Source organism: Artemia franciscana, unplaced genomic scaffold (genome assembly GCF_032884065.1).
Source record: "Artemia franciscana unplaced genomic scaffold, ASM3288406v1 Scaffold_601, whole genome shotgun sequence".
NCBI classification, from domain to species: domain Eukaryota; kingdom Metazoa; phylum Arthropoda; class Branchiopoda; order Anostraca; family Artemiidae; genus Artemia; species Artemia franciscana.
Genome location: NW_027066312.1, coordinates 367,933 through 381,526, shown reverse-complemented (window position 1 = coordinate 381,526; position 13,594 = coordinate 367,933). Strand labels below are relative to the sequence as shown.

General features: G+C 34.5%; 1 protein-coding gene across 2 annotated transcripts in view; it reads right to left on the bottom strand.

Moving 5' to 3' along the window:
• LOC136043442 (probable E3 ubiquitin-protein ligase HERC4) overlaps positions 1 to 13,594 on the bottom strand; it is a 96,664-nt gene that overhangs the window by 51,383 nt on the left and 31,687 nt on the right. For both annotated transcript variants that reach the window (XM_065728358.1, XM_065728359.1), the window contains 2 exons: positions 3,929 to 4,042; positions 917 to 1,078 (listed from right to left, as the gene is read on the bottom strand). In XM_065728358.1, coding sequence (XP_065584430.1) covers positions 917 to 1,078; positions 3,929 to 4,042 — 276 coding nt within the window. The remainder of the gene's footprint in view (positions 1 to 916; positions 1,079 to 3,928; positions 4,043 to 13,594) is intronic.

Genomic DNA, 13,594 nt, shown 5'->3' with positions numbered 1-13,594 from the left:
TCTTTTCTGTACAAGTGATAATGTAAACATATCTACTATTCTACATCTGCAATCTTTCCACAATAACACAGGAGCTGCTATTCTTTCAGCCCCTTAATGGACACTAGACCCATGTTCAATCTTTCAAATGAATGGAGGTTATGGGGTAGATTACAACATCCTTCCAGCTTAATCTAAAAGACTTGTGAATAGTGTCAATTACGATGTAAAAAAGGCATCTTTTCAGGCTTCAGCCCAACCCCCTAGAAATTAAGAAGAAAAAAAGGATTAAAGTAATTAAAAGTTTCCCAACAACTCATTTTTCGCTATACAATTTTGACCACACACGAAATTAAACACATTTTGGACATCCCAGTTTACTTTTGATACCCTTGATAGGCAGAATTTTGAAAAGATGTTGGTATTCAACTTACAGGACATTACAGGACAACTTACAGACGATTACAATTATTTGACTTATTTAATCTCACTGACATTTAACTTGAAATCACTTAGTGAATAATGATATAATATGAAGCTTAAACTGAAAATAGAATCTTAAATTTTATTTGACGCAAATCTATCTTAACTTTGTTTGTTTATTAGGTTTTAACAACAAACTGAGTTACTTTGTTTTGCGGATTACTCCATATAGTGGTTTGGGATAACAGTCTGATCAAGGTCCCTTCTTTGTTTATACACCCGTAATAACCGGTGACAAAATTTGAGTTTAATATCATTAATTGATAATATCATTGTATATTGATCACTGGGCCAGATGCTTCCACAATATTCTAATGTGCAGGTTTATTTTTGAGCTAGCCTCTCCATTGGTCAAATCGGATACATATGAGTATGAAATAGCAACACCAATTTCTAATTAGATAGGGATTCCAAAAACGGTGAACACGAAATACCTTTAACAAAAAGACCTTACCTGATTTGGATACAGCAAATGAGTGATATCCGCCGCAAACTATGTAGGAGATAGGCATTCCGACCAATGATTTGACTAGCATAGGACTACGCACAACCATATCTCTACAACCCAAACCAAGCTGACCATGCACATTGCTTCCCCATGAAAAAATTTCTCCACCTAAAAAGAACAAAATAGGATGAATAACATACAAGGACTACGTCCTAAAAAATATATATATAGCTCAGTAGGGCATTCATTACGGAGGAAACGTCGTTTATTTCGACTATAGTGTAAAAATTATTTGGTGAAAAAAAAATTGGCTTCCGTTGTAATTGCAAATGCGGTTAAGCGTAATTTGTTAAATCGAACTTTGGTGTGAAGTTAGTCAATTTAGCCAATGACTATAATCCTTATTTAACAATATATATATTTGAGTGTCACATTGCACTGCTACTTCCGAATATCTTACCATTCTCGTCAAGTTAACTAAGGGAAAAAAAGCAACAAACTAGCCGCTTAGATTTAAAATCCAGTCAATTGCAAAAAATAAACTAAAAATAACCTTCCACATTATGCAAATAATAACAAATGCCATCTTAGACTACCAACAAGCCAAAATTCGGGGACTCCCAAACTTTTCTCAAAAATGGCTTTGTTTAGTGTATGTAACAGCACTTAAATGATGTTTGTGTGTTCTTTTAGAAATTTTGGAGAACTCGGAGCTAATCATGTAGACGTCATGTAATCATGTAATCGTTCAAAGACGTTTGAAAACCAGTATCACTGCAAATACATCGAGTTGTAAATAAAATCTGCGGTTAGAAGATAAGCAAAAACATGAATCAAAACAAATTCTGGAAGAAAGCAAATTGTATAAAATGCATGATTCTTTGATGCAATAACAGGAAGGAGGAATTAAATTCACGACAGACTTTCTAAACTGTTATTGTTATTGCTTATTTGACAACTCAGGACTTAAAACAAAAGAACATATTAACATTTCTGGGCAAAAAAAAAACAATCTAAATATTTCACAACTTTAAGGAAGAATTCGTATTTTCCCCAGGGTGGTTGTAATGAACCAATAGTGAAGCCACAAGCGACAAGCGACAAGCGACAAGAAGAAGACAAGCGACTTACATCTAGAAGAAGTTCACTTTGTCTCCGATTAGAAAACAAGCGATGAAGTTCCAACTATCTGCGGTTAGAAGACAATCGACAATGAGAATCAGCGAGCCACGTAGCCTTCCCAGGGCTCGGAGACGAGGCCCCCAGCCCCTAGTATCTTAAGGTAATATCCTTGATTACTGTTATTTTGCAGTTCCAGAGAACTGTTGAGCTAGATAAATGAAACATTCCAAAACGGCCTATGGGTCAAAGTAGGACCAAAGAAGATATTTTCAACTTTCAATCTATTTCAATCTACGAAACCCACCAGGGCACTGAATTTTCAAAACATTCCCTTTGACTTTCCAATTACATCATTGACTTCGAGGATAACGCCCTTCCACAAAGTCATCTACAAAATCTGAAATATCTGCGGTCGCCCACACCATTTTAAGAAACAAACATAAAATTCTGAATCAGTAACTTTTAGCTTCTGAAGAATTATTGAGCTGAGTGAATGAGATATTAGGGAATAAGTCAACAAGATCCAGGTAGATATTGTAAGCTTATAACCACACCATTCACCAAGACCTTGCCTCTTGATAACCATCCTTTGATTTCCAAATCAATTCTTTGACCCCAGGATTGCATACTTCCAAACAAGCTTTTAAAGACACTTCTTGAAGTATTTTGTTTAATTTCCTCTCACTTAAACTTATTTCAGAACAAAAAGGCCTTACAGTTATTTCAGAGCTGCTGCATTTGCAATAACGACATATAAAGGTCTTTTTGGTATGGTTGATGATTGCTGGGGAGTTCAGAACTAGTGAAATACTGCCACTTGTTTGCATTGAATTCCAGTTTACTCTTAGCTGCCCAATTTTAAATACATGAGTATGTTAATCTTCTGTCAATATTACCTTGTGAGTCAGTACGTTCCATAATTTTAGAATCAGCAGCACAAGGGCTGATGAAGGACTAAAATCTTAGGGATCGAAGACTTTCATTCCTATCCCTCAAGGCTCCTAGATAGTCGCAAAAAGGAGACAGAGATTTGACAGGGCGGAGCAAAATTGGCATAGAAAGATCGGATCCAAAAGAGCTAAGGAAGTGACTTCAAGATTCAACCCGAGTCTCAGTAAACACTTTCTACAACTTAATACGCCTGAAACACAAATGGTTGCTAAAGCTATCTAAGGTACATGGAGCTTTCCGAATAGAAGAGGTGATTTCAGTTTACCAAAAACGTGAGATAGTTTGTAGAAAAGATAGCACCTAGTGGAAGAATACAAAGCCAAGATTAGACATCAATGGAGGGCATTTTATAACCTGGATATTAAGCTGGAGGAAATAGACTGAAAGGTATTTTTCGACATCTGGCAGTATATATGGTATGTATGAAGAAACCAAACATTAGTCCCACACCATTTCCAATCTGATAGCACCAGGCCTTCGTGACCTAGCAATTTCCATAAAGAAATAAGAAATAAGTCATTATTGAAATAATGATATAATTTGAAATAAGTCATTTCAAACTTATTCATTGGGTATGTGCCTATTAAAACCTTTTCTCATATTCAGCAGTTGATTTTTTTTTTCTTCATGCAGAGGGAAGAAGTCCATTTCTTCCCTAAGTAAACGACCCCATATCGAGAAAATCTATTATTTATTCAGGAATGCACTTGTTCAAAAATTGAATCTAAGTGTTCTATCTAAGCAATGAGGTAAAATGTACAATCATCGGATAAATTCACTAAAATACTTGCTCTACATCAATTTTTTTTTTATAAATATCCTCAGCACTTAAAAGGCTAGCAACGTCCAATCACAATGTTCCATTTAGTTCAGTGAGTCAACAAGCCTGCCATCAACCATACTTTTACAGCTACTTGAAAAAAAGAAAAAAATACAATAACTTACTATTAGTAAGAGCCATGGAGTGATGAAGGCCACAGGCTATTTGGATGACGTGTTTTGACGCTAAAGACTTGAGTAGTCTAGGCATTGTGACAGAGTTTTGTTCAATATTATGGCCTATAAAAATAAAATGATCAATTATGTTTCGTAATTAGAGTTATATAAGAACTTTTTTTCTTTATAAAACCAAAGAGAAAGAGAGGAGTTGCATCCATGTAGTTCTATTTTAATAAAAAAAAAATACTTTAATTTTACAATTTGTGCCTAACACGTGTTTTAGTCAGCCTAAATTCATTATTCTTTAAGCACTTTAAGCTAACACGTGTTTTAGTTAGCCTAGAATCATTATTCTTTAAGCACTTGTACATCCAATCAAAATGTTGAGATTGCCATTTTGTTCAACGTAGTTGAAAGGTCCGGATATTATGTCTTTGAGGATGGCATTCACCCACAGCCCTCAGGGCAAGTGTACTAAGACATGCCCTGGGGGCACATAAAGTTTATGCAAAAAGAGTGATGGGATAAACTTCGGAGAGGGCTTGGATTGGTAATCAGAAGTTCTAGTACCATTTTTAAGATTCAAAGTGATTGGATGAAAGATACCCTCCCAAAACGCGTCGTAAATGTTCCGAAATGCATCCAAATGAAATTTTAAGATAGCAATTTTATTCAAAATACTTCAAAGATCATATAACAAGGATTTGGGGTTGAAACCAAACCCCAGAGACTGGGGGCAAGGGTTTAAGCCATGCCCCAGGGGCAATTTAAGGATTTTATGGAATGGATGGTTGTATAAACTTTAGAGGAGTCTCCTTTGCTTGAAAATTGGAAGTTATACTTCCTTTTTAAGAGTCAATAGTGATGGAAGGCAACTAGCCCCCCGCCCCCCCGCCCCGACTACCCTTCTTTTCACCAAACTTATCTGATTGAAATTGTGAGATAACCATTTTGTTCGAGATAGTCCAAAGAACATATAACAATGCCAATAGGATTGACAAAAAAATACACCGCACACCCAGAGCCCATACGCAATGGCAGTAGGTAATGGCCTGGGGGTATATGTTTTTTATGAAATACCTGTTTGTATAAACTTCAGTCGGGGCTCATTTGATTTGAAATCGGAAGTTATAGTACCCTTTTTAAGAGTCAAAGTGATCTGAGAGCAACCAGCCTTCCCTCCTCCCTGTCCATGATTTCCCCCAACACACTCAATCAAAATTTTGAGATAGCAATTTTGTTCAGCATAGTTAAAGGGTCCAGACATTATGTCTTTGAGGATGATATTCACCCACAGCCCGCGGGGCAAGGGTTGTAAGTTATGGCCTGGAGGCATATAAGGATTTTATAGAAATGGTGGTCGTATATAATTAGGGGGATCTCATGGAAAGACAATCAGTATTTTTACTGTGCCCTTTTTAGGAATGCAAGTGATTAAGGGGCTTTACCCCCCGCCCACAATTCGTCTTTCCCCGAAATACAGACAATATTAATTTTGAGATTTCGCCATTATCCGTTTTTCCAAAAAAATTACGCATTTAAAGTTTTTTATGGAATGGATGATTGTATCAATTTTAGAGGTGGCTCATTTGTTTGAAAATTAAAAGGTCTAGGTCCCCTTTAAGAGTCAAGTGATGGAGGTCAACTACCCCCCCCCCAACTACCCCTCTTTCATGAAACGCATCTGATTGAAATTGTGAGATGCCCATTGTAAAACAAAATAGTCCAAAGAACATATGGCAATGCTTCCAGGGTCAACACCCCCCCCCCAGAGCCCTGGAGCAAGGACTGTAAGTTATGTCTTGGAGACGTGTAAGGTTTTTATGGAATGGGGTGGCGTATAAACTTCAGATGAGGCTCGTTTGATTTGAAATTGGAAGTTATAGTACCCTTTTTTAAGAGTCAAAAGTAATTTGAGAGCATAAAGACCCGCCCCCACCCATCATTTCCCAAAAACAAACATTCAAACAAAGCTTCAAGACATCTATTTTTTCAGCATTGTTGAAAAGTTCAGTAAGTATGCGTTTTGGGATGTCAAGCCCTCCCCCCGAGGCTTGCATATAGTATATGCTATTCAGAAAAGGTATGCATGTTTGACTACTACTTTCCCAAAATACGGAGGGTATTAAGGTAAGTCCTTCAAGGAATGTTGAACTAAATCAAAACATGTTATGTGTATATGGGTTGTCAAAAGGGCGTAACTCAGGAATGACTGAGTATATTAATTTGAAACTTTCGGGAAATGATATGGGGGATATCAATTGATCAAAAAGGCAATATTTGAAAGAAGAATTATATATTTTCCCTTTTATAACTTTAATAAATGAAAAATTATTAAGATTTTAACGAATAAATATGAGAATATGTATATTAAACTAACAATGCACATTCATTTATTTTTTTTGTGAAGTCCAAACTATGTTCTTACCTTGAGTAGGCATAGGGGTTGTGAGCCCAAATCATGTTAATTTCTGCCGGTTTTGGGTCTGAGTCGGTTATTTATTGTAATTTCTGTTCGTTCTGGGTTTCATTTATTTATTGACACTGATTTGTGGTAGTTTTAGCTTGGTAATTTTATTCTTTTTTTGCTCATTTTGGGTTTGTTCTTTACTTTTCTTTGAAAAACTTATGTCGTGGAAAAAGTTTTTTTTTTATTAATCACATCACAAAGCCACATCTCAACACAGTGGCACATACTTCTCCCCACTCCCCACCCACCAATTCTGTTCAAAGCTACAATCTATATTCTTTCCCGTGAAGATTGCATTGCCTTAGTATATTTTGTTACAAAATCTACCACCCAATTGATCCGAAAACGGTATGTTATATTCGTTTAGGCCTGTTTTTAGTTAGATCAGTCAGAAAAACACAATTTTCGGTAGATCTATAATTTTATTCGAGATAGGGGAGCACAACATTTCATTGAGGAACAAGGGGAGAGACATAATTAAATCAACACTGCGGGGCTGTCATTACTAATTAATAGTATCTGTTTTTACTAATTTTTTCCTCCCATTCAGTTTCGCTAAGTGATTTTTTGTACTTTTTCATTCATTCAAAAATTTCAGGGGATTTTTTTTAATTGGCATTTTTTTTTCTAGAATTAATAAAAAAAAGACTTCTTAAAATGAATTTATCAAAGAGAAGTGTACTGCTGCATGAGTAGAAATAAAGTAAAAATAATAATCACAGCTTTAAACGAACAATTGATTCATTGATAGGGAAATCCCTATGAATGGATGAATAAGACCCAAAATAAACAGAAATTACGATGAATAATAAAGTCAAATTTACAACGAACAGAAAACACATTTTCATTTTGTTCTAAATCTTCTATTCGGGTGTCTTTACAACTTGAAATTTTTAGCACGTCAACGTAAAAATAAAATATTTCACACAAAAAATATTTTGGTAGCCAATTTATAACAAAATGGCTATCTCAAAATCTTGATTGAGTTTAAGGGGAAGAGGAAGACATCCAGGAAGGGCTTCAGAGGGGGCTTGTTGCCCTCTGATCAAATTTTACTCTTAAAACAGGCAATAGAACATTTAGCACCAATCCAGTACCTGCAATGTTTCTACGACACTCTTCCCGTACCGAGTCCCCTAGGAAAAAAAAGAATACAGTGAATCCAAACTGCTCTTTACTTAGGCAGTGCTATTGTGCTGCTTATGATCAAGAACTAGTGCTAAAATTCAAAAAAAAAATGGCACATAAAAGTTAGAATTGAATTAGTGATGGTGTTTTAGTCCTGGAGAGGCCGTGCACGAAAACAGGCATACATCGCTACAGAAGATAATATTACGCTTAGGGCACCGTATAATGCCTAACTTGATCTATCAGATCTAAGGGATCTCGATCTGGACCATAGAGTTCGTCTGTCACCAGCAGAGCCTGACGCAGATGCTGGGATCTGTACATGTGTTAAGTCCTAAGTTGATAGCAATTTTATTTTCCCATATAGGAATAAGCCTCTTCAGGAAGGAAGCACATATCCCTCCTATATCCTTAGGAAAAACTTTTCAGGCTTGTTCTAAAAGCCTATATAATCAAAAACTATAACCTTTCTACCAGTTAAAGAAAGAAAGGAGGCAAATTTACAGTTTTATCGCTCTTTCAGTGATTTTTGTCTACATGCCGGTGATTTATTTTAGACCTAGTGAAGCCTTTCTAAATAGATCTATGCAACGAGTAACACGGACACAGAAATCGCAAAACTCTCACAACATAAATTATGAAGTTAAAGATTTGTTATTTGATGAAAATTAAATAACCCAAACTTTTTAATAGAAAGAAAGGAGTGTGGTATGTATTTTTTTAATTTTACTCAAACAAAAATTTCTAGTTCCTGCGACACCTGGCCTCTCCAGTGCCGCTCTCCACTATAAAGTTTTTAGCAGAAAAGTAGACAAGTATTTTTCACTAATCGGTTTGAAATATTGGGTCAAACACCTATCGGGCTAATAAGACACAAGAACGACGATTTTCATAGACGCAATTCTTTTATATCGAAAGCCTCAGATCCGCCACGAACTTATGGGTCTAATTTTCTGAGGCGAAGGGGACTGATTCTTAGACGAGAACGCATTCAGCCTTTGAAAATACATCCTCTCAAATCAGTGTCCAGATTGCTGGAAATTCTATAACCAGGTGTCTACAGAAAAGGAGACTTCGCTTAAAAAATTTCAATCGTTGAATCTTTATGATTGATGTACTTAAAGACTTCAAAGTTCCATAGAATAGGCAGTCGCTATCAGAGCGAATTAAATGATATAAGATAGTTTTACCGATGTTAACATTTTTCACAATTATTATTTCAGGGGTAAACGTAGTGATGGACACAAGATTAGATTTTTCTAAATCAGAATCAGAAAATAAGCGTTATATATTGGGACAAAGCAATGCAGCCTTAACTTGCACTTTTTAACCACGAATGTGGAGTGGATTATTTACTATCTTTTGGCGTAATGTAAAATGGCAGTATTTGTATACATGGTGCATTTTCAAAAGTAACAACAGTGAACGGAATTCAGGGAAACTAAAATAAAGTTTTAAACAGAGGCAACTTAAATTTCTATTTCAGGGCCGTCTTTAATGAGCGGCTGATCATTTTTTTTTTTTTTTTTTTTTTTTTTTTTTTTTTTTTTTTTTTTTTTTTTTTTTTTTTTTTTTTTTTTTTTTTAGAGAGAGAAAGATTCTTCTTGGGACACACCACTTTAAAGTTATGAAGGGTGAAAAACAAAAAGGTTTAATCAATGGTGGAGAGACAAAACTAAGCTGTTGCTCCAAAAACCTTTTGCACGCAGTTTTCTTCTACACATTGTAGTACCCAGGTGTAAACAAATACAACGTAGAAACAATAGGGAAAGTTTTTTCAAGACAATGGAAATTATTTATGTAGATATTTCGGCCCTATGTCCAAGGGCCGTCTTCAGCACAATACAATACTATATATATATATAAAAGAACTTACATCAAATTGTGAGAATTAAAACTGAATATAAAAACACTTATTAAAACAATTTTTTTTTTTAAATATAGCCCTAGCATCCTTACTTCAGCGAAGTTCAACCAGGACTGGCGAAAAGAATGAAATGAAGAAATATAAACTCATTCAAACTAAAGAGAATAAAATGATTAGATGCAATTTCTTAAAGCTAATCTTGCTTGTTTAGCAGCCTGTCTCAAAGGCCTTTTCGTAGTTGGTTCAGTACTATTATAAATTGGTTTAGTAAAATATTTTGTTAGATCATTTTTAATTAAATTTGAGTATAAAGAATTTAGTGAGTATTCCCCCAAGTCCCTGTTCAAAGAAATATTTTTATTGATTTTGAGATTAATTTCAATTGATTCTCGAACCACCTGTTTTATTCCCAAATCATTACTAATGAGTGAAGAGTTTTCAAAAAGTATCATGTGGGACGGATTATTAAAAATATGCCAACCTAGAGCAGAATCAAAGGAATTGTTGGAACCATTTGAAATTAAGGCCTTGTCTATGTCATTTTTATGCTGATGTAACCTTTTGTCTAGATTCTGATGGGTCCTGCCGACATAGTATTTTCCGCAATCACAGGGTATTTGATAGACCCCTCTTTGGCGAGTAACTGGGGTCTTATCTTTACCCGAATTTAAGAAATTGATGATTTTAAAATTATTAGTAAAAACTACGTACAGATTATTTTTTGTGCAAATATTTTTTAATTTTGTTGTAATCTTTGGGATATACGGAAGATAGACAATATTTGAGGGCTTATCAATAGCCTCACATTGTGAAGTATCTTCTTCGATTTTACAAGAATGTCTTTTTATTCTACGGCTAATTATTTTATTTACAAAAGGAATGGGGTATCCATTACCAAAAAGAATATCTCTGATAAAATTTATTTCTGCATTTATATATGAATGGGAGCAAATATTTAGGGCACGATCAATGAGGGAAATTACAACTGCTCTTTTAACTTGTGGGGGGTGATTTGAATTAAAGTGAAGATATCTATTGTTTTGTGTTGGCTTTCGATATATAGTAAAATCCAGTTCATCAGCTTTACGAATAATTAATACATCTAAAAACGGTAGTTTATTTTCAATTTCAACTTCAAGGGTGAACTGCAAATTTCGGTCATAAGTGTTAAGATGATCTAAGAAGCCCCGAAGTTCAGCTTCCCCATAATTCCAAAGTGAAATTACGTCATCCATATAACGACCCCAATAGACATGTTTTAGAAAATAAGAATTCAATGCCCAATTCTCAAGATTCTCGACGTAAATATTTGCTAGTAGCCCGGATAAAGGTGCCCCCATGGGTAATCCATTTTTTTGTTGATAAAAAGAATCGCGAAATTGAAAATACATAGAAAACTTATTACAAATTTTAACAAGAGTCATTAAAACTTCACAATCAATTCCTGTCGCTGAAGTCTCGATCAAGTGGTAATTTTCTTCTATTTTGTTTTTTAATAATTCCTCTGAAATAGTTACATCTATATTTGTGTACATGGAAACAATGTCGAAACTACTAACTATTGTGTTTTCTGAAATACTTGTGTTGCTAAGTTTTTTAATCAAATCTGCCGAGTTATGAATATAGGAATTTTGAGAATACAATAAAGGTTTGAAAGCTGCACAAAGCCATTTTCCAATATTGGCAGCGGGAGCTTTAGTACAAGCCACAATAGGTCTTAAGGGAATACCCTGTTTATGTATTTTTGGTAAACCGTAGAGTTTAGGACAGAAACTACCACGGGGAAAAAATTTATTGTATAGTTGTGGGGTGATTTTACCATTTTGTTTTAGCTGCTTTAATTCATTTATAATATTATTAGTGAACTGATCAGTAGGATCATGAGTTATTGTTTGATATGTAATTGTGTCATTTAAATGCGAGAAAATTTTGTTGTCATAGTCTGTTGTATTCATGACAACAAGTGAATTGCTTTTGTCTGCTTTAGTTATTATAATAGAAGGATCTTTTCGGAGATTAGATAGTATTTTTATGTCATGCAGATTTTCCGGTGTGGAATTAGTAGGAGGCTTAAACTTTTTTTGGCTATTATAGAGGATATTTATTAGACCTGATCTAACTTCATCCGGGTTAGAGACAGAAGGATAGTGTTTATGCAAAGCGGACTCTAGAGAGGAAACTATATCTGCCACAGGAACCTGTTTCGGTAGAAAAGAAAATTTTGGACCCTTTTCTAGTGTTTCGATTTCCTGGGGTTCCAATGTTTTAGAAGAGAGGTTAACGATAGCAGGCCCAGGAGTGAATCTTGGAGAATAAATACGGTTTCTCATCGAAGATTCATTTCGTAAGCCCTCTAATTTTTTATAGAGGCGTTCCTTGGACAAGCGAAAATCGTGGCTAAACAAATTCCTTTCTAATCTAACAACTTGAGCAAAATCAACGGTGGACAGGTTTTCCAGCAAAAAAGTTTCCAACGATTTTCTCTCTGAAGAAATAATATGTCGTTTCTGTTTTTTGTCCTTAATAATATGGACTAGGGTTTTTAACTGTAGTGTATGGGCAAATTGCGCTTCTTTTCGGGTATTTAAATGTAATTTATATCTTAAAGACTTGGGAATAAGGTTTTCCTTTCTACAGGATTCTAAAAATTTTTGTTGATTGATAATATTAGCATGTTTTTTACCTAGACTAATAAAATAAAAGATATCATAGGTCAACTGCTCCCCATAAGCTAGACGAAAATAGCGACGAAGACCACACTGCCTTTCCATAACAAACAAATACAACGTAGAAACAATAGGGAAAGTTTTTTCAAGACAATGGAAATTATTTATGTAGATATTTCGGCCCTATGTCCAAGGGCCGTCTTCAGCACAATACAATACTATATATATATATAAAAGAACTTACATCAAATTGTGAGAATTAAAACTGAATATAAAAACACTTATTAAAACAATTTTTTTTTTAAAATATAGCCCTAGCATCCTTACTTCAGCGAAGTTCAACCAGGACTGGCGAAAAGAATGAAATGAAGAAATATAAACTCATTCAAACTAAAGAGAATAAAATGATTAGATGCAATTTCTTAAAGCTAATCTTGCTTGTTTAGCAGCCTGTCTCAAAGGCCTTTTCGTAGTTGGTTCAGTACTATTATAAATTGGTTTAGTAAAATATTTTGTTAGATCATTTTTAATTAAATTTGAGTATAAAGAATTTAGTGAGTATTCCCCCAAGTCCCTGTTCAAAGAAATATTTTTATTGATTTTGAGATTAATTTCAATTGATTCTCGAACCACCTGTTTTATTCCCAAATCATTACTAATGAGTGAAGAGTTTTCAAAAAGTATCATGTGGGACGGATTATTAAAAATATGCCAACCTAGAGCAGAATCAAAGGAATTGTTGGAACCATTTGAAATTAAGGCCTTGTCTATGTCATTTTTATGCTGATGTAACCTTTTGTCTAGATTCTGATGGGTCCTGCCGACATAGTATTTTCCGCAATCACAGGGTATTTGATAGACCCCTCTTTGGCGAGTAACTGGGGTCTTATCTTTACCCGAATTTAAGAAATTGATGATTTTAAAATTATTAGTAAAAACTACGTACAGATTATTTTTTGTGCAAATATTTTTTAATTTTGTTGTAATCTTTGGGATATACGGAAGATAGACAATATTTGAGGGCTTATCAATAGCCTCACATTGTGAAGTATCTTCTTCGATTTTACAAGAATGTCTTTTTATTCTACGGCTAATTATTTTATTTACAAAAGGAATGGGGTATCCATTACCAAAAAGAATATCTCTGATAAAATTTATTTCTGCATTTATATATGAATGGGAGCAAATATTTAGGGCACGATCAATGAGGGAAATTACAACTGCTCTTTTAACTTGTGGGGGGTGATTTGAATTAAAGTGAAGATATCTATTGTTTTGTGTTGGCTTTCGATATATAGTAAAATCCAGTTCATCAGCTTTACGAATAATTAATACATCTAAAAACGGTAGTTTATTTTCAATTTCAACTTCAAGGGTGAACTGCAAATTTCGGTCATAAGTGTTAAGATGATCTAAGAAGCCCCGAAGTTCAGCTTCCCCATAATTCCAAAGTGAAATTACGTCATCCATATAACGACCCCAATAGACATGTTTTAGAAAATAAGAATTCAATGCCCAATTCTCAAGATTCTCGACGTAAA